Source organism: Mustela erminea, chromosome 1 (genome assembly GCF_009829155.1).
Source record: "Mustela erminea isolate mMusErm1 chromosome 1, mMusErm1.Pri, whole genome shotgun sequence".
NCBI classification, from domain to species: Eukaryota; Metazoa; Chordata; class Mammalia; order Carnivora; family Mustelidae; genus Mustela; species Mustela erminea.
In genome coordinates this window covers 202098967-202125391 of record NC_045614.1, presented here as the reverse complement: position 1 = coordinate 202125391, position 26425 = coordinate 202098967, and the positions used below count along the sequence as shown (strand labels likewise).

General features: G+C 37.8%; 1 protein-coding gene across 4 annotated transcripts in view; it reads right to left on the bottom strand.

The window, feature by feature from the left end:
• Nucleotides 1-19479: 19479 nt before the first annotated feature.
• Nucleotides 19480-26425, bottom strand: part of GABPA (GA binding protein transcription factor subunit alpha) — a 33266-nt gene continuing 26320 nt past the window's right edge. For all 4 annotated transcript variants that reach the window (XM_032353085.1, XM_032353079.1, XM_032353092.1 and 1 more), the window contains 3 exons: nucleotides 25529-25669; nucleotides 25090-25282; nucleotides 19480-20239 (listed from right to left, as the gene is read on the bottom strand). In XM_032353085.1, the coding sequence (XP_032208976.1) occupies nucleotides 20011-20239; nucleotides 25090-25282; nucleotides 25529-25669 (563 nt within the window). In that variant the 3' untranslated portion in view covers nucleotides 19480-20010. The remainder of the gene's footprint in view (nucleotides 20240-25089; nucleotides 25283-25528; nucleotides 25670-26425) is intronic.

Genomic DNA, 26425 nt, shown 5'->3' with positions numbered 1-26425 from the left:
TAGTACACAGATCTTTCTTTTTTCTTTCTTTTTTAAGATTTTATTTACTTCTTTGTCAGACAGAGAGGGCAGAAGAAGAGGTAGTGACAGACAGAGGAAGAAGCAGGCTCCCCCCTGACCAGGCAGCCTGATACAGGGCTCCCTGACCCTGGGATCACGACCTGAGCCAAAGGCAGACACTTAATTGACTGAGCCACCCAGGTGTCCCTACGCAGAACTTTCTACATCTTTAGGAGTTCCTTTCTGGTTTAAGGTATCTGCTTAATATATACAGAGCAAAATAATCCCTTCTGATGTTTTCCCCCAGAACACAGGCCTTGGGATATATTCAGATTTTCACTTCCTGTGAGGTTTCTGCCAGTATGATTAAGGTTTTGAAAATGCCAAATTTTGTTAGAGCACCATGTTACAATTACTTTGTTCGTCCTTTTGCCAGATCAGCATCCGTCAGTAATAAAGAAGTCGAGATTTCCCTGGTCCTAAAGATAAGGACACATCTATAAGATGTTATAAAGTTGGATGTATTTAGTCTCAAGGATACTCCTACACTCCCTGATTATTACGTAATAATTATTCTTTCATTAATTAAGAAATGATTAAATAATTAATAATTTGTTCTTGATTTATTCTTTTTCTTTTTTATTTTTATTTATTTATTTATTTATTTTAATAAATAATATATATTTTTTTAATTTGTTTTTAGAGAGGGAGTGGGTGGGAGGTGCAGAGAGAGACAGAAGGAAAGAAGCAGACTTTCTGCTGAGTGTGGAGCCTGATGTGGATCTCACAACCCTGAGATCATAACCTGAGCTGAAATCAAGAGTTGGATGCTTAAACAACTGAGCCATCCAGGTGCCCCAATTAATTATTTAATCTATTTTCTGTTAATAAATTATTTCCTTCATTAAATTATGAGGAGGAACAGAATATGCCACCCCAAAATATGTCACTTTGGCATATTGGTTATTTCAAATTAAAGTTACTTGAGAAAAAGCCAATTCACAAAGGACATTCTGACCCTTCTTTGTCCTCCCTGAGAGCAGGAAATAAGTCTTCCATCTGAAAAGTAGCCTCCTCATCAGAGGTATAGACTTTAGGACCAAGAGGTTTGTGTAAGCAAATTTTGTTATTTCTTCATTAATTTACTACTCTACTCTTTGTGTTGACAACTCTCCATGAATTTCTTGTTGTTGTTGTTGTTGTTGTTTTGTATTAAAGGACATCAACTTCTTGTTTTGGTGACTTTTTCAGCCTCATATTTATATGGGGCTCTCATGTATGAAAATTACATTTGTTTTTTTCCTGTTAAGCTCTCTTATGTTAATTTAATGATTAGGCCATCCAAAGAAGTTAGATATGAAGAGAGAAGATAAAATGTTTCCTTCCCTACAATACCATGTGTTGGCGTTTTTAAACTCCTGAACTGGCAAAATAAAAAGTCTAAAACCATATGTCATCCACCTGGGACTATTGGTTTGTGGATTTGTTTTCATTGCTTGCTGTGGGCTGAATTGTATCCCCATCCCCAAATTCATATGTTGAAATCCTAGCCCCTAGTTCCTCAAAATAACCGTATTTGGAAATGAAGTCTTTAAGTAGGTAATTGAGTTAAAGTAAAGTCATTAAAGTGAACCCTAACCCAATATGGCTGGTGTCCTTCTGAAGGAAGATTAGGGCACGGACATGCATACACATGGAAGAAAGACCGTGCGAAGACACAGACAAGACAGCCATCCGTAAGCCAAGGAGAGAGTGTCCTCACAAGAAACCATCCCTGGTGACCTCCTGATCTTAGACTTCCAGCCTCCAGAACTATAAATTTCTGCTGTTTACACTACCCAATCTATGGTATGTTATTAAGGCAGCCCCAGCAAAATAAGATGTTATTGCTGGTATTGTTTTAGTAATTTTATCCTTCCATGAAATCTCAAATTCTCAGGGATCTTGTTTCAGTTTATTATGGGGCAGTTTTGTCTTGCAAGAGGGTCATAATTGCTTCTTTTATACCTTTCAGCACAATGCAGACATTTAATCAATATTTGTTGAAACCTAGAGATACAGAAGAAATTGCCAGAAAGATCACTGGGAAATTCTAGATGAAGAAAATACTTCAACACAGTCTCAGCAAATTGGCGACTGTCTATAAATACTAAAGCCAAACTTAAAAAACAAGATTCATTTTGACAGAATTTGTGTTACAAGGATCATTTTTCTTGTGAACAGGGATTGTCATTTCCTTCCTTTCCTTTTTCCCATTCGCCATTTCACCTTGTCATTATTACTGCTCCTCTCCAGGGGATTTTTCTCTCCACCTTCTCCACGCCATGAAGTTACTTCAGGAATACTTCCTAGGAAACAATGGTGTTTTCCTTGGAATCCTACTCAAGGTTCACTTGTTAGAGGATGCGGTTAGTTAGGTTTTAATAGGACATCCAAGGGCCAGCAAAAGGGAAGTCGTGGCCAGCTACCCGGGAGAGTCAGAGGCCTGTCCCCAGCTCTTCCCCAAAAGCTGATCAAACCAAATGGGCCCAAGACTGCGGCGCCAAGACAGTAAACCTCTGAACAAGTAAGGAAGAAAAGGCAGGAAACCCTACTTCCAAGAAATTCCCACCCCAAGTAATGAATATTTCATTGCCTAGTTAACAACTGTTAATAGGAGACAGAAACCCAACCGCAGGGCGCACAGCTCGCTCACATTGTTTTAGTACCTGTTTTTTAAGTACCTATGAGAGCTTTAAAAGACTGATTTCCTCCCATTTCTCCATCCTGGGCCTGAGTGCCTTCCACAGAAATCCCTGCCTCTGGCCTCTCCCTGAGTGCCATGACTTGACCAACATAGAATCTCAGCATCCAAAGCTACAGATGACAAGGAAGGGCCACAGGATCCTGATTTTCTCCAGCAGAATTCCAAATCCATGTTATTCTCCATGCTCATCATGATTACTGATTCATAGATTTAAAACAGGAAAAGCAATTCTTAGTTGATGGGTTTAGTTCTGGCTTCAGCCCCAATGACATCTCACAGTCTTGCCTTGAATTTCCTTCAACTTTGCAAAACACTTTTTCTTAACTGGGGCGGGGAGTGGGGGCAACCAGTATCTTGATACGGAAAATTGAGTCTTAAACAGGTTAGGTTTCTCAGTTTTCGGTGGAAAGAAAACAAAGCAACCAAAAAATTGAAAAACATCACACACACACACAAGAATATCTATTCTTTAAAACAAGGTAAGAGCGACAACATGGATGGAACTAGAGGGTATCATGCTTAGCGAAATAAGTCAAGCAGAGAAAGACAACTATCATATGATCTCCCTGATATGAGGAAGTGGAGATGCAACATGGGGGGTTTGGGGGGGTAGGAAAAGAATAAATTAAACAAGATGGGATCAGGAGGGAGACAAATCATAAGAGACTCTTAATGTCACAAAACAAACTGAGGGTTGCCCAGGCGGAGGGGGGGAGGGAAAGGGTGGTGGGGTTATGGACATTGGGGGAGGGTATGTGCTATGGTGAGTGCTGTGAAGTGTGTAAACCTGGTGATTCACAGACCTGTACCCCTGGGGCTAATAATACATTATATGTTTATAAAAAATTTTAATTATTAAAAAAAAAAGAGGGCAGTGGAGGATAAAATAAAATAAAATAAAATAAAGCAAGGTAAGAATGCAACTTGTTATTGTCTTCATTGGAAAAATGACCTTTCACATTAAGTGCGACAACAGGAAATGGTCTAAAATGAGAACCTCCTTGAAAATCACGGTCCCCGTCAAGGCGGGTTTTTAGAACAGAAGACATTTGTGTAACCTCAGCTCGAGCACCTTCTGCTTGTGAATATCACGGCATGCTCTGTGGGGAGTGTTAATGAATACATCTGTTTGCCTCCCTGCCCAGCTGAATGAGATCTCAAAACAGATCTGTTTTTCCCATTTCAGAAAAAGACCCAGTGAATGCTCGCTGATGAACAGTGTTGAGTTATGTAAGTTCCCTCACCTTGCCTCTTAAACTAACACCGAAAGATTCAGGAGTCACTGAACACCTGCTGGAACTCAAGGACATATTGTTTACTTTGGAGCTATAAAGTGTCCAGGCGGACATTTTTTATCCCAACTTCTGTTCATCTTCAGATGCTCAGAATCATTACCACTCCTTTTGATAAACAAGGCTGTCCTTGCTTTGGACTTCCTCTGTTATCTGTCCTGCCTTCCTACGGGGGAGGGAAACACTACTCCAGCCTCTTGCCAGAAATGTAGCCTTAAGGGGTCCATTTACTTCTTTCTAAAGTGCGTAGAGACGGCAGTAAAGGCTGTAATCTGCTACCTCCGTGCCTCACGGCCGTTCCAAGCCAGGGATGATTTACCTGCTATGTCATCGCAAACAGAAGCAGTTTCAGCAGTTTCCAAACTCATTATGGATTTGTTTGTTGCTTGCTGATTCAGATAAGATCAGAAAAATGCGTTCACTCAGCCGCTCCGATTCCAAGAACTGAATTCTGATGTTTCGCCCTGTTCCCCATTCTCATTTTAGCAGCACCCCCAAAATAGATGCTTCCTTTTGATTCCCCCACATTGTTAGATTTGTATTCTCTCCTCTCTACTGCTTTTATGCCAGATGTTTGAGATACCTTTGCCATAGTGACATCAACTGGAAATAGTTGGAACTGGAACCTTGAAGCATCACAGAAACACCCAATTTTGTATTTTATTTTGTATTTTTCTACATTACTTAGAGCCACTACTCAAACAATCCCCATATAAGTACCACAAAAATAATCCCAGCTGGATTTGAGAAAAGGACCTTTCAAATGCCAATATAAATAAAAATATTTTTATTACTATAAAAATGAGTTAGTCCATATTTTTTGGCCCAACTTTTGGAAAACACACTAGGAACAGTGAGATGAGAGATTCTTAAGCTGAACCTCACATTTTGAAAAAACAGAGTTCTGAATAAATGAATCACAAATTAGTAGGCAATTCATACTTCTGGGCAACTTTATTGGAACATGAGGCAAATACATATTTTGAAATAGGTTTATATATAAGGTTATCGACAATGCAAGAGAGCTACATATATGCATGAATCTTGGGTGTTCTCGGTCTTCTGGAAATTTACAACACAAATAGAGAAAGCCATTTACAAAGCAACTGGAGAAAATGCATAAAATATAGGGTGTGTTAGGTACCATAAAAGAATGTTAAAAGAATTTAAAAGAAGACAATCAGTTAGCATTTTAGTGAAAATTTGAAAACTTTTTTTTTAAATCATGCAACCAAGCAATGCTTAACTATGTTTAATTCCTGTAGGTAATCTTAACTGCATCCTAAAATGAGGCTTGTTTTTGAAGCTTTGTTATCTGGGACCAAGGCAGCCTTGAGTTGCTGGTCTCAGAACTCTACTCCATGTTTCGTGAGTTACACGACTTCCAGCTCTATGGCTGGTGGAGGCACAACCCTCAATGGCCCTACCTCAGGTCTGAAGATTGTTCTTTGTGCTCCTGGCAGGTGGCTCTGTCCTCAGCCCTGGGGAGTTCCCCACACAGGAGAGAGACCAGAGCTCAGCTGAAGAGCCCTGAGGCCCCCTGCAGGTCTCCAGTGCTCTGTCTCAGTGCTGCCCTGTTCTCTCTGGGATGGTGCTCTGTCTCAGCTTCCCTGTTGTGCCCCTTGGGTTCCCATCTCCCACCCCAAGTTTTGCGCTGGACTCTCAGCCCAAGCAAAAAGCTGGGCACTTCTTCAGCTTACCTCCTTGGTTTCCTCCTCTTAGGATCCTGGTCCTGTGGAGTGCCTGGGTGGCTCAGTTTGGCTCAGGTCATGATCCCAGTGTCCTGAGATCAAGCTCCACGTCGGGCTCCAGGAGCCTGCTTCTCCCTCTCATTCTGTCTCTCCTCCGGCTTGTGCTCTCTTTCTCTCTCTGTGTCAAATAAATAAATAAATAAATAAATAAATAAAATCTTTTAAAAAAATGATTCTGGTCCTGTGCTGCTTCATGTCCAATGTCTGAAAAATGTGTCACATTTTTCCCCCTGCTTTTTCATTTGTTTAAGGAGGGATGATAAATCCAGTACTGGTGTCTTAGTCCATTCAGGCTCCTATAAGAATGTGCCACAGACTGAGTGGCTTATAAACAACAGAAATTTATTCTCGAAGTTCTCGAGGCTGGAAACCAGAGTGACAACATGGTCAGGAGAGGGCCCTCTTCTAGTGGAAGGGGCCCTCGAGCTATCTCAATCCCAATATGGGTATTAATCTCATTCATGGGGGCTCCTCCCTCATGACCTACTTGACTTGCACCTCCTAATCTACTAATCTACCATCTCCTCCGGTAGGAGGATTTCAACACACAAATCTGGAGGAGGACACAAACATTCAAACCAGAGTACCTCTGACTCCATCTTGACCATGTTTGGAAGTGTGACTAAAGTAATACATTTTTATTGTAGAAAATTTGTGTAGAAGAATGAAACTCAACCATTTTTTACACCATACACAAAGATAAACTCAAAATGGATAAAAGACCTCAAAATCCTAGAGGAGAACATAAGTAGTAACCTCTTCGACATCAGCCTCAGCAACTTTTTCAAGATACGTCTCCAAAGGCAAAGGAAACAAAAGCGAAAATGAACTTTTGGGACTTCATCAAGATCAAAGCCTTCTGCTCAGCAAAGGAAGCAGTCAACAAAACAAAGAGGCAACCAATGGGATGGGAGAAGATATTCACAAATGACACTACAGACAAAGGGCTGATATCCAAGATCTATAAAAAACTCCTCAAACTCAACACACACAAAACAGATAATCATATCAAAAAATGGGCAGAAGACATGAACAGACACTTCTCCAAAGAAGACATAGAAATGGCTAACAGACATATGAAAAAATGTTCATCATCATTAGCCATCAAGGAAATTCAAATCAAAACCACATTGAAATACCATCTTACACCAGTTAGAATGGCCAAAATTAACAAGACAGTAAACAACAAGTGTTGGATAGGATGTGGAGAAAGGGGAAACCTCTTACACTGTTGGTGGGAAAGTAAATTGGTGCAGAAACTTAGGAAAATAGTGTGAAGTTTCCTCAAAAAACTAAAAATGGAGCTACCCTATGACCGTGAAATTGCACAACTGGGTAATTACCCCACAGATACAGATGTAGTGAAAAGAAGGGCCATCTGTACCCCAATGTTCATAGCAGCTATGGCCACAATCACCAAACTGTTGAAAGAGCCAAGATGCCCTTCAACAGACGAATAGATAAAGAAGATATGGTCCGTATATACAATGGAATATTACACCTCCATCAGAAAGGATGAATACCCAACTTTTGTATCAACATGAATGGAACTGGAGAATATTTTGCTGAGTGAAATAAGTCAAGCAGAGAAAGTCAATTATCTTTTAGTTTCAATTACTTGTGGAGCATAAGGAATAACATGGAGGACATTAGAGAAGGAAAGGAAAAGTGAATTGGGATAAATCAGAGGGGAAGATGAAGCATGAGAGACTATGGACTCTGAGAAACAAACTGAGGGTTTTGGAGGGGAGGGGAATGGGGGTTAGTTGATCCTGGTGGTGGTATTAAGGAGGGCACCTATTGCATGGAATACTGGGTGTGGTGCATAAGCAATGAATCTTGGAACACTGGAAAAATAAAATTAAATTAAAAAAAGAAAATTTGGAATATACACATTTTTAAAATTCATAATTCTATCACTTTGAGGTAACAATTATTTGTATTTTAGTGAATTACTTTCCAGTTCTTCAAAAGTCATCCACAGATACACTCATATGTATACACATGCAAATCCAATGTTGGGGGAAGGCTTTCCACTCCTGAAGATTCATGTATGTTTCTTGGTTGGTTGCCTCCAAATACACCTATTCAGTCAGTGCATTTGTCCTTAAGGCAGAGTGTGCAGGTGCACGCAGGGGATAGAGAGGACTGGATCCTAGAGCAAAGCCAGCATCTTAGAATTGCACATTTGATATTCATCTTGCTAAGAGATTCTGCAACTCAGCCTTCACAGACACTGTGCTCAGCTTTCCTTTCTTATTTTCTAGGTCAACAACAACAGAATTTTATCTGCTTATACGGAACACTTCTGCTGTCCTCAAAACCCACCTCTAGGCTCTGTTCCGGACTTTCTTTCAAGTGCCCAAAGTCATGAAGATCCTGAAAAGAGTTAAAAGCTCTGATGAGGAACAGCATCCATGTTTCTTAAAAGTTAGCTGTGGTGGTGTTGCCTGGGTGGTTCGGTTGGTGAAGCCCCCACCTCTTGATTTTGGCTTGGGTCATAATCTCAGGATTGCAGGATTGAGCCCCTTGGGCTCCACATTAGCTGTGGTGGAAAGATCACACATACATAAATTCATGTGGCTTACCCATATGGCTAACCCTTGAACAACATGGGTTTGAACCTCATGGGTTCACTTACATGTGGATTTATTTTTTTTAGAAATATGGTACAGTATTGTAAATGTGTTTTCTCTTCCTTGTGATTTTCTTAGTAACATCTTTTCCTTAGTTTACTTTATTGCAAGAATACAGTCTATGATACAAATACAAACTATGTGCTAATTGGTTGCTTATTTTATCAATAACACTTCCGGATGGTAGTAAGCTATTAGTAAATATTTGAGGAGTCAAAAGTTAGGGATTTTCAAATGTGCGGGGGGTTGGCACCCCTAAGCTCTGCATTTTTTAGGGGTCAACTGTATAGATATAGATGTACATATGCCTCAAAGTGAAATATTTGAGTTATAGGCCATAACCTTTTGTCCCCCCTCAACAAAATGTTCTTTATATGTTCTGTCATTTAATATGCAGTATCACTTATTTAAAAAAAAAAAGATTTTACTTATTGATGAGAGAGAGAGCGAGTGCATGAGGAAAGGGGGAGAGAGAGCATAGCAATGGGGGAGGAGCAAAGGGAGAAGCAGGAGGAAGCCCTTCGTGGGGCTCGATCCCAGGGCCCTGAGATCAGGATCTGAACTGAAGGCAGACACTTAACAGACTGAGCCACCCAGGCCCCCGTGTAGTATCATTTAAAAAAAAAAGAAAATTAGGGGCATTTGGGTGGCTCAGTAGATTAAGTGTCCAACGCTTGGTTTCATTATCTTAGAGTCATGAGATCGAGCCCAGCGTCTGGGCTTGATACTCAGTGGGGTGTCTGTTTGGGATTCTGCACCTCCACCGCCCCCACACCCCACCTCTCAAATAAACAAATCTTTAAAAAAATGTTTTAATGAGTTGTAACATTATATTAGTTTCAGGTATACAAGATGACTCAGAATTTTCTAAATGATCACAGTAAGTCTAGCCAGCATCTGTCAGCACACTTAGTTACCAATTTTTTTACTTTCTGGTGATAAGAACTTTCAAGATCTACTCTGTTAACAACTTTCAGTTATGCAACACAGGATTAACTGTAGTTGCTACGCTGTACATTAAATCCCTGTGACTTATTTTTCTATAACTCACATTTGTACCTTTCGACCCCCTTCACCAATTTGACCACCCCTCACCCTCTGCCTCTGGCAACCACCAATCTGTACCTATGAGCTTGGACTTTTAGGGGTTTTGCTTTTGTTTTGTTGTTTTTAAAATCTTAAATTTTTTTTATTTTTTCAGATTCCACATAAAAGTGAAATCATAGGGTATTTGTCTTCATCGTTTTTAGTGTATTTAATTTCTATGTGTTTCCATAATAAATATAAACATCCATCTGAGAAATGTGGGTTATTTATAACTACTCATACTATAAAAAGTACTGTAATAAATATTTGAAATTAAACAACATATTTTAAAACTGCTGAGGGTGTAAAGAAGTCATAAGAGAAGTTAGAATATATTTAAACTGAATTACAATGAAAATACAATGTTCTAAAATTTATGTGATGCAGAGAAAGCTTTTTTAGGAGAATTGTATAGCTTTAAGTATTTAAAGTAAAAAATAATTAGTGTGTAAAAGCAACAGACATAAGCTTCCACTTTAAGCAGCCAAAATATATGATCATATTAAATCCAGACAAGAAGAAAGTAATAAAGAGCATACACCAATATGGTAGAAAATAAATAGTATAGAAAATTAATCAAGCTAAAAATTAATTCTTTGACAAGATTAATAAAATTGACAAATCTCTACCAAGACCAATCAAGAAAAAAGAGACAAACCCAGATTATCAATATCAGGAAAGGAAGCACTATAGATTCTACAGACATTCAAAGAAAAATAGCAACTTTATGCCAACAAATTTAACAACTTAAATAAAATGGACAAACTTCTTGAAAAAAAAAAAAAGAAAAAAAAACAGTTTATCCTAACTGATTCAAGATGAAATTTTAAAAATCTCAATTTTCCTGTGTCTATTTAAGAAAACGGAATTTGCTATCAAAACTGTTTTTTTGGGGGGTGCCTGGGTGGCTCAGTCGGTTAAGCCGCTGCCTTCGGCTCAGGTCATGATCCTAGAGTCTTGGGATCGAGTCCCTTATCCGGCTCCTTGCTCAGCAGGGAGCCTGCTTCTCTCTCCTCCTCTGCCTACTTGTACTCTCTCTCTCTCTCTGATAAATAAAAATTTTTTTTTAAATGTCTTTTTGGGGGCACCTGGGTGGCTCAGTGGGTTGAAGCCGCTGCCTTGGGCTCAGGTCATGATCCCAGGGTCCTGGAATCAAGCCCCACATTGCGCTCTCTGCTCAGCGGGGAGCCTGCTTCCTCCTCTCTCTCTCTGCCTGCCTCTCTGCCTACTTGTGATCTCTGTCTGTCAAATAAATAAATTAAAAAATCTTAAAAAAAAATCTCTTTGTGCTTCACAGAGAAAGTCAATTATCATATGGTTCCACTTGCTTGTGTAGTATAAGGAATAGCACAGAGGACGTTGGGTGAAGGAGAGAAGTGAGTTGGGGGAAACCAGAGAGGGAGATGAACCATGAGAGACTGTGGACTCTGAGAAACAAACTGAGGGTTCTGGAAGGGAAGGGGTGGGGGGGTTGGGTGAGCCTGATGATGGGTAACATGGAGGGCATGTATTGATTGCATGGAGCACTGGGTGTGGTGCATAAACCATAAATCTTGGAACACTGAAGCAATAAAATAAAAATTTTTTAAAAATGTCTTTTTGCTTCAACCATAAAAGAGAATGAAATCTTGCCAGTTGCAACGACAAGGAAGGAGCTAGAAAGTATGTTAAGCGAAGTCAGTCAGTCAGAGAAAGACAAATACCATATGATTTCGGTCATATGTGAAATTTAAGAAAGAACAAACAAAGGAAAAGAGAGAGAGACAAAGCAAGGAACCACCTCTTAACTGTAGAGAACAAACTGCTGGGTTGTGTGTGGGGAGGAAGGTGAGGGATGGGTGAAATTGGTGATGGGGCTTAAAGGCACACTTGTCATGACGAATAATGAGTCATGTACAGTAGTGTTGAATCACTCCGGCATACACCTAAAACTAATACAACACTATATGTTAACTCTACTGGAATTAAAATAAACATAACAAAAAAGTTTTAAAAATGTCTTTTCATAAAGAACACTGCACGGCTAGATGGTTTCACAGGCGAATTCTATTAAATATTTAAGGAAGAAATAACACCAATATTATCCAGAATTTAGGGAAGAAGAAAACATTTTCGATTTATTTTATGGGGTCACTATAAAACTGATACCAAAATCTGACAAGAAAGTAGTATTACAGGTGAATAGCCTTATAATTATAGGCAAAAAAAAAAAATCCTCAACAATATACTAGTAAATTAAATATAGCAATGGATCCAAATAATGAAATATCAGGACCAAGGGGGACTAATTCCGGGATTTTCTCATGTTGGTTTAACATTTAAAAATTACTCAGTATAATTTACCATATTAGAAGAGGCTTTTCCAGAAATCCACATTGAATGTTATGGGCTTGGACGGTGGGGTTGGTAGTAGTGGAGGTGCAGGAGAGAGGTTGCATTTGTGATAGATATTAGTGATCGACTATTTACTGATAGACTGATGTAAGGATGAGCAAAATAGAGGAATCAAGGAAAATTTTAAGTCCTTTCTTTTGAGCAGTTGGGAGGTTGGGGGAGCTATGTCCTGGGAAGAGAAAACTGACAAGAGCAGAATTGAGTTGGACTATTAAAATTACCTTTTTTTTTTTTTAACATATGTAGATTATTTAGATTGAAATGTTCTATTGTACATTCTTATAAGCAGTTGAAGATATTAATTCTTGGATTCCGAGAGAGGTCACGGTGGATATTAAGATGTGCTATCACATAGATGGCTTGTCAAGTTTTAATCACCCAGTGCAAGGTTGGGAGAAGGACGAGGGTCCAGAACTGAGTCCTGAAAGTAAGCACCAGTCAGGCGGGAAGATCAGGTCGCTGTAGTTCCCATGAAAAGTGTGTTTGATGAGGAAGAGAATGGTCAGTTTGGGGCAATGAAGAACGATTAAGATTTTTGACAGGCAGTTACGTGGAAGGAAAGGGCAGGAAGGATAAAAAGAAAAAGCGTGGGGGAGGGAAGAAATACAGCCCCTGCCCGCGCTCCAGCCCCAAAGAGTCACTTTTACAGCTTTTGGGCAAAGGAGAAAATATGGGAAGATTTACTCCAGGAATCCAGTATTGTATGTCTGGGGTAAAGATTTCCAAAGCACAACATTAACTCCTTCAGATTCTAGGATGCTGTTTAATGAGCTGACATAGATAATCACGGGCTTTCAGGAGGACACCCAGCTTCCGCTGGGATTTTCTCTGAACAGGTCCCACAGGGTGATGCAAGTTCAGCTACTTCTCATCTGAGAGGGAACACTCAGATCATTCTGTTTCAAAGATATTGCCAATGACTTGAAAGCCAAATAGCCCAAGAACATTCTGATATCTTCCCAGACCACGTGAACATGTAGAAAACAAGCTTACTTTGATTTATTTTTGCAAAGATATGTGGCATTATTTATTTCTCAAAAGGGATGAGATGAGCTATTTTTTACACAAGAAGTAAACAGGAGAGAATATTTTTCCCCAGCAGTATGAAAGTTTCTAGAATATGTATCACAGAATACTTAAGCTTCTACCTCTGAAAGCTTTCTGACTTCCTGTTTGCTAAATTCTTCTGCAGCTTAGGGCTCTTAGAGTTCATTGTTTTGCCTCAGGTCTGAGAATCTGACAAGAACTTGTCATTAGAATTCTGCTTGACAGCTGCTTCCCCCCCCCACCCCCAGCTTGTGGAACAAGAAAGTTCAAGATGAATGTTGAGTCCCCAAATGATATCTTAGCAGGAGGGCAATTTTGCCATTTCTGGAACTCTGCACCAGACGTCTTGCCTCAAAAAAATACAGTACCACAGATTGTCTAATCCCCTTTAAACCTAAATTGGTAATATCAGTCAGGAGGTTTTCATAAGGAGATACGGGGTCAATGATTGCAACAACCTAAAATTTCTATTTAGGAGAAAATACTTGAGTGAGGATTAGTTTCTTCAAAGTTACTTCTAAGGTTGATTTTAAAAAGCATATAAAAGTCAAATATATTAAAGAAAAAGAATGAATCATTAAAGTGGTGAAATACTGTTTTCCTATGATTGTTATTGTCCAGATATGAATCCCTTTCCTGAGCATGGTCTACACCTTAGCATAGTTCTAAAAAAAAAAAAAGAAAAAGAGAGAGAGAGAGAGAGAAGAAAAGAAAAGAAAAGAAGGAAGGAAGGAAAAATGAAAGAAGGAAAGAAAGAAAAATTTCCTCACAAATTTTGTGCCTTATGTCAGAAAGATAAAATATCTTAAATGGATTTTTTTCCCTAGGATTTTATTTATTTATTTTAGAGAGAGAAGGAGGGGGGGGGGAGGGGGAGGAGAGGGAGAGGGACAGCAGACACCTCAGTGAGTGCAGAGCCCAACACAGGGCTGGGTGACAACCCTGAGATCATGATCTGAGTCCAAATCAAGACTCGGAGGCTGGACTAACTGACTGAGCCACCCAAGGACCCCCCTCTTAAAAGGATTTTTTAAATCAACAAGTAGAAATAATTTCCCTCTCAAATAGATAAACATGTGCTCAGTAAGGTTATTTCTGATATTTTCAATTTCTTTTTTTATTTCTTGATGCTGTATTGATGCTACCAAGAGCGGATTTCAGCAGATCCAAGTTTCAAAGGAATATAACCTAAACAACCACAGGGAAAAAAGCACTTATCTAATATAATAATTTTATTTGATCTATAAGTAAAGTAAGTGATATAAGAGGCCATTCACCATGTATTTTGAGGACCAGGGTCTTAAGCAAAGCATTTCTTTTTTTTTTTTTTTAAGATTTTATTTATTTATTTGAAAGAGAGAGAATGAGAGAGCATGAGAAGGGGGAAGGTCAGAGGGAGAAGCAGACTCCCGACAGAGCAGAGAGCCTGATGCAGAACTCAATCCTGGGACTCCAGGATCATGACCTGAGCTGAAGGCAGTGGCTTAATGAACTGAGCCACCCAGGAGCCCCTCGGATGGACAAGTCTTGCACAAATTTTGATGTATTAGTCCCTAATTATTTCATGGTTTTTAATACTATTGTAAATGGTTACCTCTGAATTTCAATTTTTGATTGTTTTTTGGTAGCATGTAGAAATATGAGTTATGTGTATTGACCTTGTACCTTACTTCACTAAACTCATCAATTCTAGTTTTTTTTTTTAAAAGGATTTATATTTATTTATTTGACAGAGAGAGCACGTGCACAAGCAGGGGAAGAGGCAGGCAGAGGGAGAAGCAGACTCCCACTGAGCAGGGAGCCCGATGAGGGAGCTCAGTTCCAGGACCCTGGGATCTTTTTTTTTTGGGGGGGGGACCCTGGGATCTTGACCTGAGCCAAAGGCAGCCAATTAACAGACTGAGCCACCCAGGGGCTCAATTCTAGTTTAAAAAAACAAACAAACAAACAAACAAAACTATTCTTTCAGATTGATGTCTTCCACAGTTTTCTTACAGTATGTATGCTAATTTTCTTATTTCACAGGCTAGGATCTTCAATATAGTATTGAATCGAAATGATGACAGCAGATATCTTTGTCTTTCCCCAAATCCTAGAAGGAAGACGAGACGATTATGTATGATGTTAGCTGCAGGTTTTTCAGACACTCTATCATGTTAAGGAAGTTCCTTTCTGATTCTAGTTTGCCCAATTTTAATCATGAATGGGTGTTAAATTTTACTGTATCCTTTTCCTACAGCTATTCAGATGATCAAGTTTGTCTCCCTGTATTATATAATTTGGTGACTTACAATGAGTTTTTAAATTCTCCTAGTGCCTCATTTAAGAACATCTAAACTGTGGCAAAGTATATATAAAATTTACTGTCTTACCCTTGCTTAAGTGTGTACAGTTCAGTATATTGTTTTGTAATCAATAACCAGAAAGTTTTCATCTTGCAAAACTGAAACTCTATGCCTATTAAACAACTCCCCACTTTCCGCCACTGCCCTATTCATTCAACTGTTTTAGTTTCAGTCTGTGACAAACTGGTAGTAAGAAGGTGGTCCTTCAATATGGATTTTAAAATCAGTCTAAGTGTTTTAAATCAGTTTACTGGTAGTAAAGGCCTTTTAAACATGTGCTTAGCTTGCAAATTAAGCTTTAAAGTCATATACACAAAAGAATCAGCGTTTTGGGATTATGAATATACCTAGTTTTCTGATTATTTTCATTACTCCAAACTAGATAAAGTTGTGTTTTTAAAAACATTTGTTTCATTCAAATCATAATTTTATAAGCACGTCAATCAGAGTTGGATCATTCCTTGACCACAAATAACACAAAGTACCCCCAACCACCCCCCGCCCCAACCCCTTTGATTCCAGAGACTCTGGTCCTGGCTGAAGCACCCTGTTGTTATGCAGGAAACATAAACAGGTTAATATTTTTTAGGTTGAAAGTTTTACTAAGTATTTCTATTTTAACAGCCATTGGCTTGTCTTTTTTCCTTTTTTTTTTTTTTTTGTTAAAGATTTTATTTATTTGACAGAGATCACAGGTAGGCAGAGAGAGAGGAGGAAGCAAGCTCCCTGCGGGGTATAGAGAAGCAGGGCTCAATTCCAGGACCTTGGGATCAGGGCCTGAGCCCAAGGCAGAGGCTTTAACCCAATGAGCCACCCAGGCACCCTGGCTTGCCTTTTGACAAGTACTCAGTGTTACCATTTCTTCTGATTCTATTCTGAAGGAGTTTAGCTCTGTGGATGGGATTTTATTTCTTTTTTTTAAGAGATTTGAGAGAGAGAGAGAGAGAATATGAGCGTGCGCGAGCGCCTGCACGTGCAGGAGCAGGGGAGAGGGAGAGAGAACCTCAAGTGGACTTCCTGCTGCGTGCAGGGCCCCTGGAGGGAATCAATCCCAAGACTCTTAGGAGATCACGACCTGAGCCAAAATCTAAAGTCTGCTCAACTGAGCCACCCAGAAGCCCCTCATTTATTTTCTTAAAGACTAAATTCTAACATCTAATTTTAGTTCAGTGGAATCTGTTCTTCCAAATTGGTAAGTTTTTAAGTAAAGTATATGGGACAATACAGCAGATGTAGAAATATTTTCATCCAACCCAATATCCCAGGAATTTGAGTCTATTTTTTTATACAGGAAAAAAACTTCCAAAAACACAGAAATATACTGTATAATAGTTTTATTTTTCTCATTTTACTATTTTTACATTTTATGCACAAATATTTTTTATCTGAGTAAAAATAGAAAATAACTGTTTCATGTAAAATTACAAAAAAAATAAAAACCACAAAGCAATACATAATTGTTATTATGACCGTATAAGTGTCTTTATTTAAAGAGTAAAAATGTATGCAAAAATCCTCCTTCCTTTTACAAAAGACTGAGAATATTTTTTTCTGGCAGCAAGTGAAATATCACTGAAATATCAATATTTTTACACCTTCTAGATGTGAAGACATTAAGTTAGTCACAGGTTGCTTTATAATTATGAGTTTTAAAACATTTTTGTGCTATTTCAAAGATATACTAGTTCTTTTTAAAAGGCAGTAGCATAAAATGATGAGCATGGAAAACAGCTGACCTCACCAAAAATATTTGGAGGCACAACCCTTTAAAGAACTATCACACTTGAGTTTCGCCATTAAACGGGAGAGAAAAACTGAACCATTTCCCTAATTAACTGACATGGATTGATAAAAAAAAATTAATGTAATGTGGTAAGTCGATCCAAGCGAAGATCAACCACACACTGCAATTCTGTTTAATATGTCTAATTTTCTGATATCAACACTAATGTCCAAGCTTCAAGCTAGATACATATGAAAGCTGGCTCAGTAAGAACCTCATGCGGAAAACAAATTTTAAAACAAAAATGGACATTCCTTATTTTTGTACTTAGAGGCTAAAAGATGACCAACCATTTTATCTTTCTTCCCTTAAATACACTGTAAATTCTCCTATGGAAAATTTATTCATAAAAACAGCAAAGAATGAATAGCATGAATCACATTTCCTTTTACAATACAAGTTCTTTTTCAATAAAAGAAAAGATTGCCTGGCTTTCTAATGATTGTAACCTCAATAAGGACAATGGAAACAGTTTAATATTTAAGTTGAAAAAAACTAACTCAAGTTTCTTGAACCAATTGGGGAAATCAGTCTCATGACTTCACCGGTGTTCTGGTGCATAAAAATGATGGTGATAGATGAAGAAGAAAAAGAAAAATGAAATAGCACCTGGTCCTGTATGAGAATGATCTTTGTTGAAGTTCTAATGGGAAATAAAATAAAAATTGCCGAAGAAAGAAAAATGGAGAGAATATGTTCTTGGAAAAAGGAATCTAAGGAATGCTTAAAGGAGAAGCAGCAAATAGTTTGACTCTGGAAATCTAAAAGAAATGTGGGTGTTCCTTACCTTAAAATATATACATATAGTTGCAACATAGTCTGTCGTCTTTGCCAAAACTTTAAAATAATGTCTCCCCAAAAGCATTTTAAATACTAAAGTCAAAAGTTGTAAGCTCCTGATAACATACCAGAGACGTTTATTATATTTTTTAAAACTATAAGCGACTTGTCAACTCCCCAGACTGAGAGATGGTGCAAAACCTTCTTTTTTGGTGATATATTTGTTCTGAACTTAAGAGTTTCTATGTATTATTTCATATGCTTATTCTACTCAGATATCCTTGTAATCAGTGCCCAAATTAAACTAATAGTTTGTCAGTCTATTCCATATGTGTTTATAAAAAAGTAAAAATAGAAGTTACAAGTTTTACTCCTTTTAGGCATCCCCTGCAGGTCTTAAACGACTTAAGCATAAAAATGAACTAACATTACACATCGCAGTCCTTTAAGCACAGCACTTCAAGCTGCGATTTGAGGTTACCAGAGAAGAAAATCAGAGATCCTTTCTCTCCTGCTTGTTCCTAGGATCTCTGCCTTATGGTTCATTCCAGACCACTATGTGGGACCAGTACAGTGACTACCAGCAATGCCTCCTTGACTTAAAACCAAGCCCTTTCCTCCTGGTTAGTCAGAAGCATCAACTGAGCTCTTACAAAGCTGTGTGGGGGATAGATTTAGAGGAAATGGTGAGGGAGAAGGTGCATAAAGTAATGTATGTCAATCAATCTTCTGCTGTAAGAGGATTAAAAGCTCCTGCCAGTATCTCATGATTCATGTATAATACCTTAAAACAAAACAAAACAAAACAAAACAAAACAAACAAAAGCAAGCAAGCAAAAAAGAAACATTTCTAGCCATTTCTGCTTAGTGTTAGCTGGTGATAAGTAAGGAGTTTCACATATGAGAATCATATAATTAAAACATTCTTAAAATGAGTTATTATGTTTTAATATCTCTTTCCTTTTGAATATCATTATATATAGATATATATATATATTAAAACGGTCAAGTGAACATGTATACAGATATTTATACTCACACATATATAATATTCAAAAGGAAGAAATTCAGTAAATGGAAAATTTTGTTTGGAGAGAAGACTGTCTAAACTGGAGGTCAGAATTTCTTCTTAGAACTACGGACTAGTAATTTGCTTCTGTCTTGAAAGGGAAAGTACTGCTGACTGATTAACGTCTTCATCTCATCAGAAACACAATGACTACATAAGCTGCTTTTGCATAACACACTAGCAGTATAGGGCAATTTTGAAAAAGAAAGAAAGCAAGCCATGCCAAACCAAACTAAATCAAACTTTTATTTTCTGGCTGAGGTATACTTTTTCAGTTTTTTAAATCTCTGACAGGAAAAACAGAGATCATTTCAGAATTTTTGTTAATAGTTGGTTTATTAGAGAATTAAATGCCTCTCTTAAAATAATTTAAATTCTTGGCCTGACATTATGAATAATCTATACAGAAAATCCTTAAAATTAGCTTGAGTTAAGCTAGATTTCAACCTGGATCTCCTTCTTCAGCAATGCTCTTCTGCCATTCGACTTCTTATTGTCCTTTGCTTGCAAATATATAAATTATTTTAATAACTTGATACTCTCAGTTTAGTAATTTATTAATATTATCATTTTATTTGATATGAGTATTTTAGCTCTGCTTGATTAGATGAAACAGGCACACATGCTTTAGCTGTGAAAAATTCCATTTTCTGGTTCTATGTAAAGCAACATCTAAAGCAGCAGAGAGGGGAAACAGTTATATTTTCAAAAATAGTTAAGCCAGACTGTTTCCTGGAGATACTTCATTTATTTTTCATCCTCAGATGCTACTGACTATTTTTGGTAGGGCTAGACATTAATACTGACCAGTTTAGCTTTCCTGACTGTTAACAAACTATCCCACAATGAACCTGACTTGGTGCTGAAGACATTGTGGTGACCTTTAACATACACGTATTCTAAAATATATGCTCAAAGTAAAAAGATCCAAATTCACAAGAGTATGAAATATTTATAAAAAAATCATGCATCAGATTGTACAGTCTAGAAATAAAAGAAGATTCAAATTCAGTAATAAAGGTGAGAGCAATACTTGCTCTAATGTTTAAGAAAGACCTCGGGCTCCCAGAAGGTCCTGGGCTCAATTATCCTTTTCTGTCTGCAGTGAAGCAGTGGCCAGGGCTACTGCTGTGACCGGCTGGGCAATCCCGTGAAGCTGCATCTTTGCAAGTTTCTTCTGTTCACATTCTGTGACCAAACGGTTCAACTCTGCTGCACTGTATCCAATAAGAGTCTTCAAGTCACAGACAAACTTGTACACAAATCTCTTGCCTTGAACTTTACAAATCATGTCCCCATCATAATAATACCTTTAAAAAGAAATACACATTAGGACTATAGGAAAAAAAAAACAGAATTTGGTCTTGTTACAATAGTTCAGATCCCTCCTTGAGCAGGAGCCTAGTCCTAGTCCTGTATCTACCCCAATAGCAACTAACATTGAAGTTACAGAGAAATATTTAATGTTACTATCCAAGGAAACTTCAAAAATTGCTTACTAAAATTTCAATGTTCAGTATTCTAAAACTCTATGTACTAAATTTTTAAACTGTATTTCAACAATTATGATAAAATACTGATTTAAAAATGAACACTATTAAAACAAAACAGAAAACCTTAGGAGTAGTAAGAGAACCTAAGAACAAGGGCTGGAGTCAGAATGTCCAGATTCAAAATTCAGTGTCTTGACTTTGTGTGATTTTGTCACGACACAAAAGTTGAATTTTCTCTAAGTTTTTATTCCTCGTCTATACAATGAGGTTAAAAACAGTACTTACCCTCATAGAACTGTTGGGAGTTAAAAGGATTATCTTTGCAGAGTGCTCACTTAAGCACACAATGACTGGCACACAGCCCTCTATAAAACGTAAGCTATGTTAATAATTAAGAACCTACATAAAAGGAGAAATTTGTAATAGACATATTCTATGGACTGTGGGAATGTCCACTTTTCTGTACTGTACAAAATCTCTTAAGTTGCAGCCATGCCTTTGCCATCACCATTTTAATATGTAAAGGCTCTCCTTTCAGTGAAATCCTCCAAATCCAATAAGGAGCATCAGAAGTGTAAGTAAAGGGTTAGAAGACAGATAAGATGCAGAAAACCAAGAAGAGGGGACTCCTGGGTGGCTCAGTCGGTTAAGCGGCTGCCTTCGGCTCAGGTCATGATCCCAGTGTCCTGGGATCGAGTCCCACATCGGGCTCCTTGCTCCGCAGGGAGCCTGCTTCTCCCTCTGCCTCTGCCTGCCACTCTGTCTGCCTGTGCTCGCTCTCGCTTCTCTCTCTATGACAAATAAATAAATAAAATCTTAAAAAAAGAAAAGAAAAGAAAACCAAGAAGAGGACATCATAAAGAAACAAGGGTTCTATACCTACAAAGACAAATCTGGAGGAAGTCCCTCTAGAAGCCTAGTTTACTGCCGCTATGTATGGAAATAGAGCTGGACTTAGATTTACTTTGGAAAAAGTTTACTTACTGTCAATTCCAATAAAGGGAAAAAGGTAAGTTAAGACTTATATAGGCAGGGAGACTGTTAAGCCTAATATTTTGTTTTACTTTATTATTTTTCCCCACCTCCGTGAAGCTTCGATTTTAAAACTGTACTGCCCATCTGTACCAGTCTGACAATAAACAGTTATGAAAGGAACGACTATTTGCCAAAGTACCAAGATGGTGTAAACTACCATATTTAGCAGGACTTTATTATAAAGTCACTCAACTTAATCAAGAGTCCATTAATGGAAAGGCTGACCTATGTGCAGGAAATTAAGTCACTTTTCAGAAGAAAGCCCAACAGGCAGTTATGTTCACTTTCTCAGTGAGATACAATACACTGGGCAGAGTTCTTGTGTTTCCTTTTGTGCCAATTACGTTCAGACATAATTTAGATCTTAGCCCACAAACCATCAATTGCCTGTCATCTAATTTAAAATGAGACTGGTATTTTAATTTCTTAAGATTTCTTCACAATATTTAAGGCTACAGCAAAAAGACACTTGAGAAAAAAGTAAGATGAATGAAGAAAGTGGTTTTATATTTCAAGGAGGAAAATGGAGTTGGTATAATCCTATGTCTCTTGGTAAATGATGATAAAAGAGTACAAACACTAAGTTCTAATTTTACTTAGTATGTCCTTCCATCTACTAGATGCTGTCATACAACCACTATCTATAATAGCATTCACCACATTTGTACCCTCCATAGAATGAAGAAAGTAGAAAGGTACATGATACCTGTATTTTCATGGACTTGATTTTGCCCTTTTTTTTTAAACTTGTATTTTTTTTAGCCTTTATATGTGAAATAGATTTCCCTAGGATCCTTCCAAGGTCCCTCCCAATCACTACCCCTGCCTTGCTCTAAAAGGTAAAAACAATCTTGTTTCATGATAGTAATTCACTGTTTGTCACCCAAAACATGTATCCCTAAACTTCTCCTGCTTCTTGAACTTTATACTACAAATGCACTCATACATTATGTATTCTTTTGGGTCTGACTGCTTTGCTGAACATTACGTTTGTGAGGTTCATCTGTATCAGTGCTTGTAGTCCCAGTTCATTTCCATGGACACACAGTCCACTCTTGTTTACCACCATTCATTTACTCACTCTCCTGCTAACAGGTATTTGGTTTCTGGTTCTGGGATATTATAAATAATGCTGCTGTGAGCACGTGTGAAGACGTATGCATTTAATTCTGTTTGGCAGATATTTAGGAGACAAACAGGCTACATTCCTATCAGAAGTGTAGAGGCGTTCCCGCCCCTCCACATCCTCAACACCTGGTACTGGCAAGCATTCCCATGGAGGCCAGCCTGAGATACGCGCTGTGCCATTTTATCATCGTTTCCAACCGCGTTTCCCTGATTCGAGAGGCTGTGCGCTGCGGCACATGGTCATTGGCCATGCGGATAATCACCAGTCCAGTGTCTATTCAGGTCTCTTGCCTATTTTTCCTATTTCTCCTACTGATCTGTAAGAGTTCTTAAGTTACTTCAGACATGACTATTACGTCAGGTTTGTGGCTTGCCTTTCACTCTCCCGACGATGGCTTCTGTTGACCAAAATTTAATTGTAATCTAATTTAAATGTAGTCCCAATTTCTTTTCTCCATCAGGGTCAGTGCTGTCAATTCTGGTTGATGTCTTTTCTCACCTACCAACATCATGGAGGTATTTCTAGATGCTTTCCTATTTTACTTTCCATATTTAGAGCTACAAGCTACATGGAACAAATTTCTGGTATGGTATGAGGAAGAGGTTGAGTTTCACTTGTTTCCCACATGGTTAGTCAACCGTCCCAGCTCTAGCAACTGAAAAGCAGGTCTTTCCTCGCGTCTTTTTTCCACACCATCTTTAAGTCAAATACTCTTATATTCTTGGCTCTCCCTGGGCTCTCCGCTGTAATCTGTCGTCTATTTGTCTCTCCTAAGCAAAGAACACATTGTCTTATTGTTCCAGCTACAGCAAGTTTCGATGTCCTGGAGAGCAAGTCTTCCCACTCTGTTAATCTTCTTCAGGTATCCTAACTACTGTGGCACTATATATTCCCACATAAATTCTACAATCACCATGTTAAGGTCTACGAAGAAACTTTCTGCACTGAAACTTTTACCTGACATCTTAAAGATTAATTCTAATAATTTATCTGTAATTTTGAAGGGACTTGTATATATACAATTATATCAACTGCCAAAAAGGACAGCCTTAATTCTCATATGGAGAGGATCTTTAGATAGTTGGCAAAGTATGTGAGACTAAGTAAGTGATAAACACATAGAAAATAAAGCATTTCAGGGGCGCCTGCGTGGCTCAGTCGGTTTAAGTCTGCCTTCAGCTCAGGTCATAACCTTAGGGTCTTGGGACTGAGCCCCACATCAGGCTCCGCTTCTCCCTCTCCCTCTGCTCCTACCCTGCCTCCCATTTGTGCACTCTCTCTCACCTGCCCCCTCTCTCAAATAAATAAATAAAATAAAAAAGGAAGAAAAGACAGCATTTTAGTTACTTTGAGTGCTAAGGAAAAGTTATTTTGGAAAAGAAAAATGATCATGCTAAAATATGTAGCAGTACTTACATGATCATGACCCTAACACTGAATGCTGATAAAACAACAATTTCCATATAATTATGTAATTACATTAGGATGAAGGGAGAAAGAGTGTGTAAATATGTGTAGTGGAGAGGTGAATCATAATCTCTCAGTGTGAAATTCACAATGTCCAAACGAAACATGAAATAGCAGTAAACACATATTATTTAGAAACAGAGATAAATCGCAGAGCTGTTTTACACTATATTCACTCTTTCAAAAAAAGACATTAGTTCCATATACCCTGCTTTTTTACTTAAATGCACATACTAAATTTCCATTCCCGTGGAAAGCATAATTTCTGAGAGTAACTGTCTCAAAAATATTCATGCTACTTATAGGAAGTTACAAATAATTTTATTTTATTCCAATTCAATCCATGTAAAGGTTGGATATTCAGATTTAGGGCGAAGGTAAAGAGAGAACAGAGAAATGGGTCGACATTATGCACCTCGTTATAAAAACAGAAAATATCTGCATTTTTGCTAAAATTTATACTCAATTCACCTATCCAAATGATAGCACCTTAATATTTTATGATGGCAGAAAGCTCCGAGATTAAAATATGTTTTAAGCAGAGTAATATATGCTTTTCAACCAGATAAAAACAAATCATCTTGGAATCATCTAAAAAAAAATACATGCCTCAAAATTATTACTAAATATCTTTGTAAAAAGTCATTTTTGGGGTGCCCGAGTGGCACAGTTGATTAAGTGTCTGACTCTTGGTTTCATCTCAGGTTGTGATCTCAGAATCAGGGGATGGAGCCCCCCCACTGGGCTCAGCACTGAGCACAGCATCTGGTCAAGTTTCTTTCTCCCTTTACCTCTGCCCCCTTCTCCCCCCACACCCCCACCCTCACATGCTCAAGCACACAAACTCTCTCTAAAATAAATCTTTTTTAAAAAGTCAGTTTCAACAACAGTGTGAAACTATGAGCTTTTTAATTAAATAAACATAGTAAGTCTTTTAATGTTACATAACAATGTTAAACCTAGAATAAGAACTAATTTTTTAGAAAGGCTTAATAATAAAAATAAATAATAAGCAATAATAATGGTAAATACTTACCTTAATGCACGACTGAGTTTCTCATAGTTCATTGTAGGCTTATTTTTACGTTGTCCCCATTTTTGTGCAACTAGTTCAGGCTGATTTAGCTTAAACTCGCCTTCATCACCAACCCAAGAAATGCAGTCTCGAGCATCCTTGTCAGTAAGAAGTTCTAGCAAAAACTGCCACAGCTGGATCTGACCATTGTTTCCTAAATTGAGAAGGACAAAGCATTGGCCACAGTGCTACGGATTAGTAGCAGGCAAAAGGCACCACACCGGTTCTTCTCTGGGTCGTCCCCTAGCCATGCTAAAAACAATTTTTTTTTTAACAAATGCTGTTTAAATACTGCCAGAGAAATAATCTATATTCATATTTTCATACAGTGAAAAAAAAAAAACCAAAATACACATGATTTGACAAATTTTATAAATACCATAAGATAATGCAAAAATACCTGTTCTGTTCCCAGGTGAACTTCTATCTTCTCCTGAAATCCTTGGAGCTCTTTGTACTTTAGCTGCCTTTGCACTACTATTTATAACTTTAATAGTAGTTGGTGTAGCAGACTGTACTGATGCTGGAATAATCTGCACAGCTGCAAAGAAAAATGGAAAAAAATTTTTTTCCTTCTAATACAAGCAGTAAAAAAATCTACTAAGATATAAAATGCTATTAGTTTTACTGACGTGCTTCTAATCAGCTCAAAAAAAAAAAGGCCTCATTTTAAAAAAGCCTTAATCCACAGAAGTTTTGAACAAAATTACCAAAGAAATCCTGAGGATAAGGTACGATGTTTGCATTATGGGTTGTCAATCTTATCTTGGGGAATAAGAGGTTTTATTTTCAGTTAACTTAGTGGTATAAACAGATTAAACAAGAAATTATAAAAACATGTGTTTTAAGAATATTTCTTCATTAAAAGTAGTTTATCAAATGCTGGGGAAAAAATATGGACAAATGAGAACTCACACACACTGGTGAGAACACCAACATCTACCCACACTTGGTGAAAAGCTATGGTAATCCCTACTCCGGCTGGAAGGAACCCCTGTGATAAACCAGAGAATCTCCCACACATTCTTACACACACTCATTCCATCATACTCACAGACTTTTAAAAAGAATAGACAGCAGTGAAAATGAATGAAATCACACTGCAAGTATCATCAAAAGTCTCATAACTGTTACATAAAAAGCAAGTTATAAAAGGATATATACAGTTTATTATCATTTTACCCAGTTTAAACACAGGTAAAACAATGCTATAAAGTGTGGTTGCCTAGTTGGTAAAAATATAAAATATGCACAGAATAATAAACATCAATTCAAGATAGTCATTTAAAATGAGATC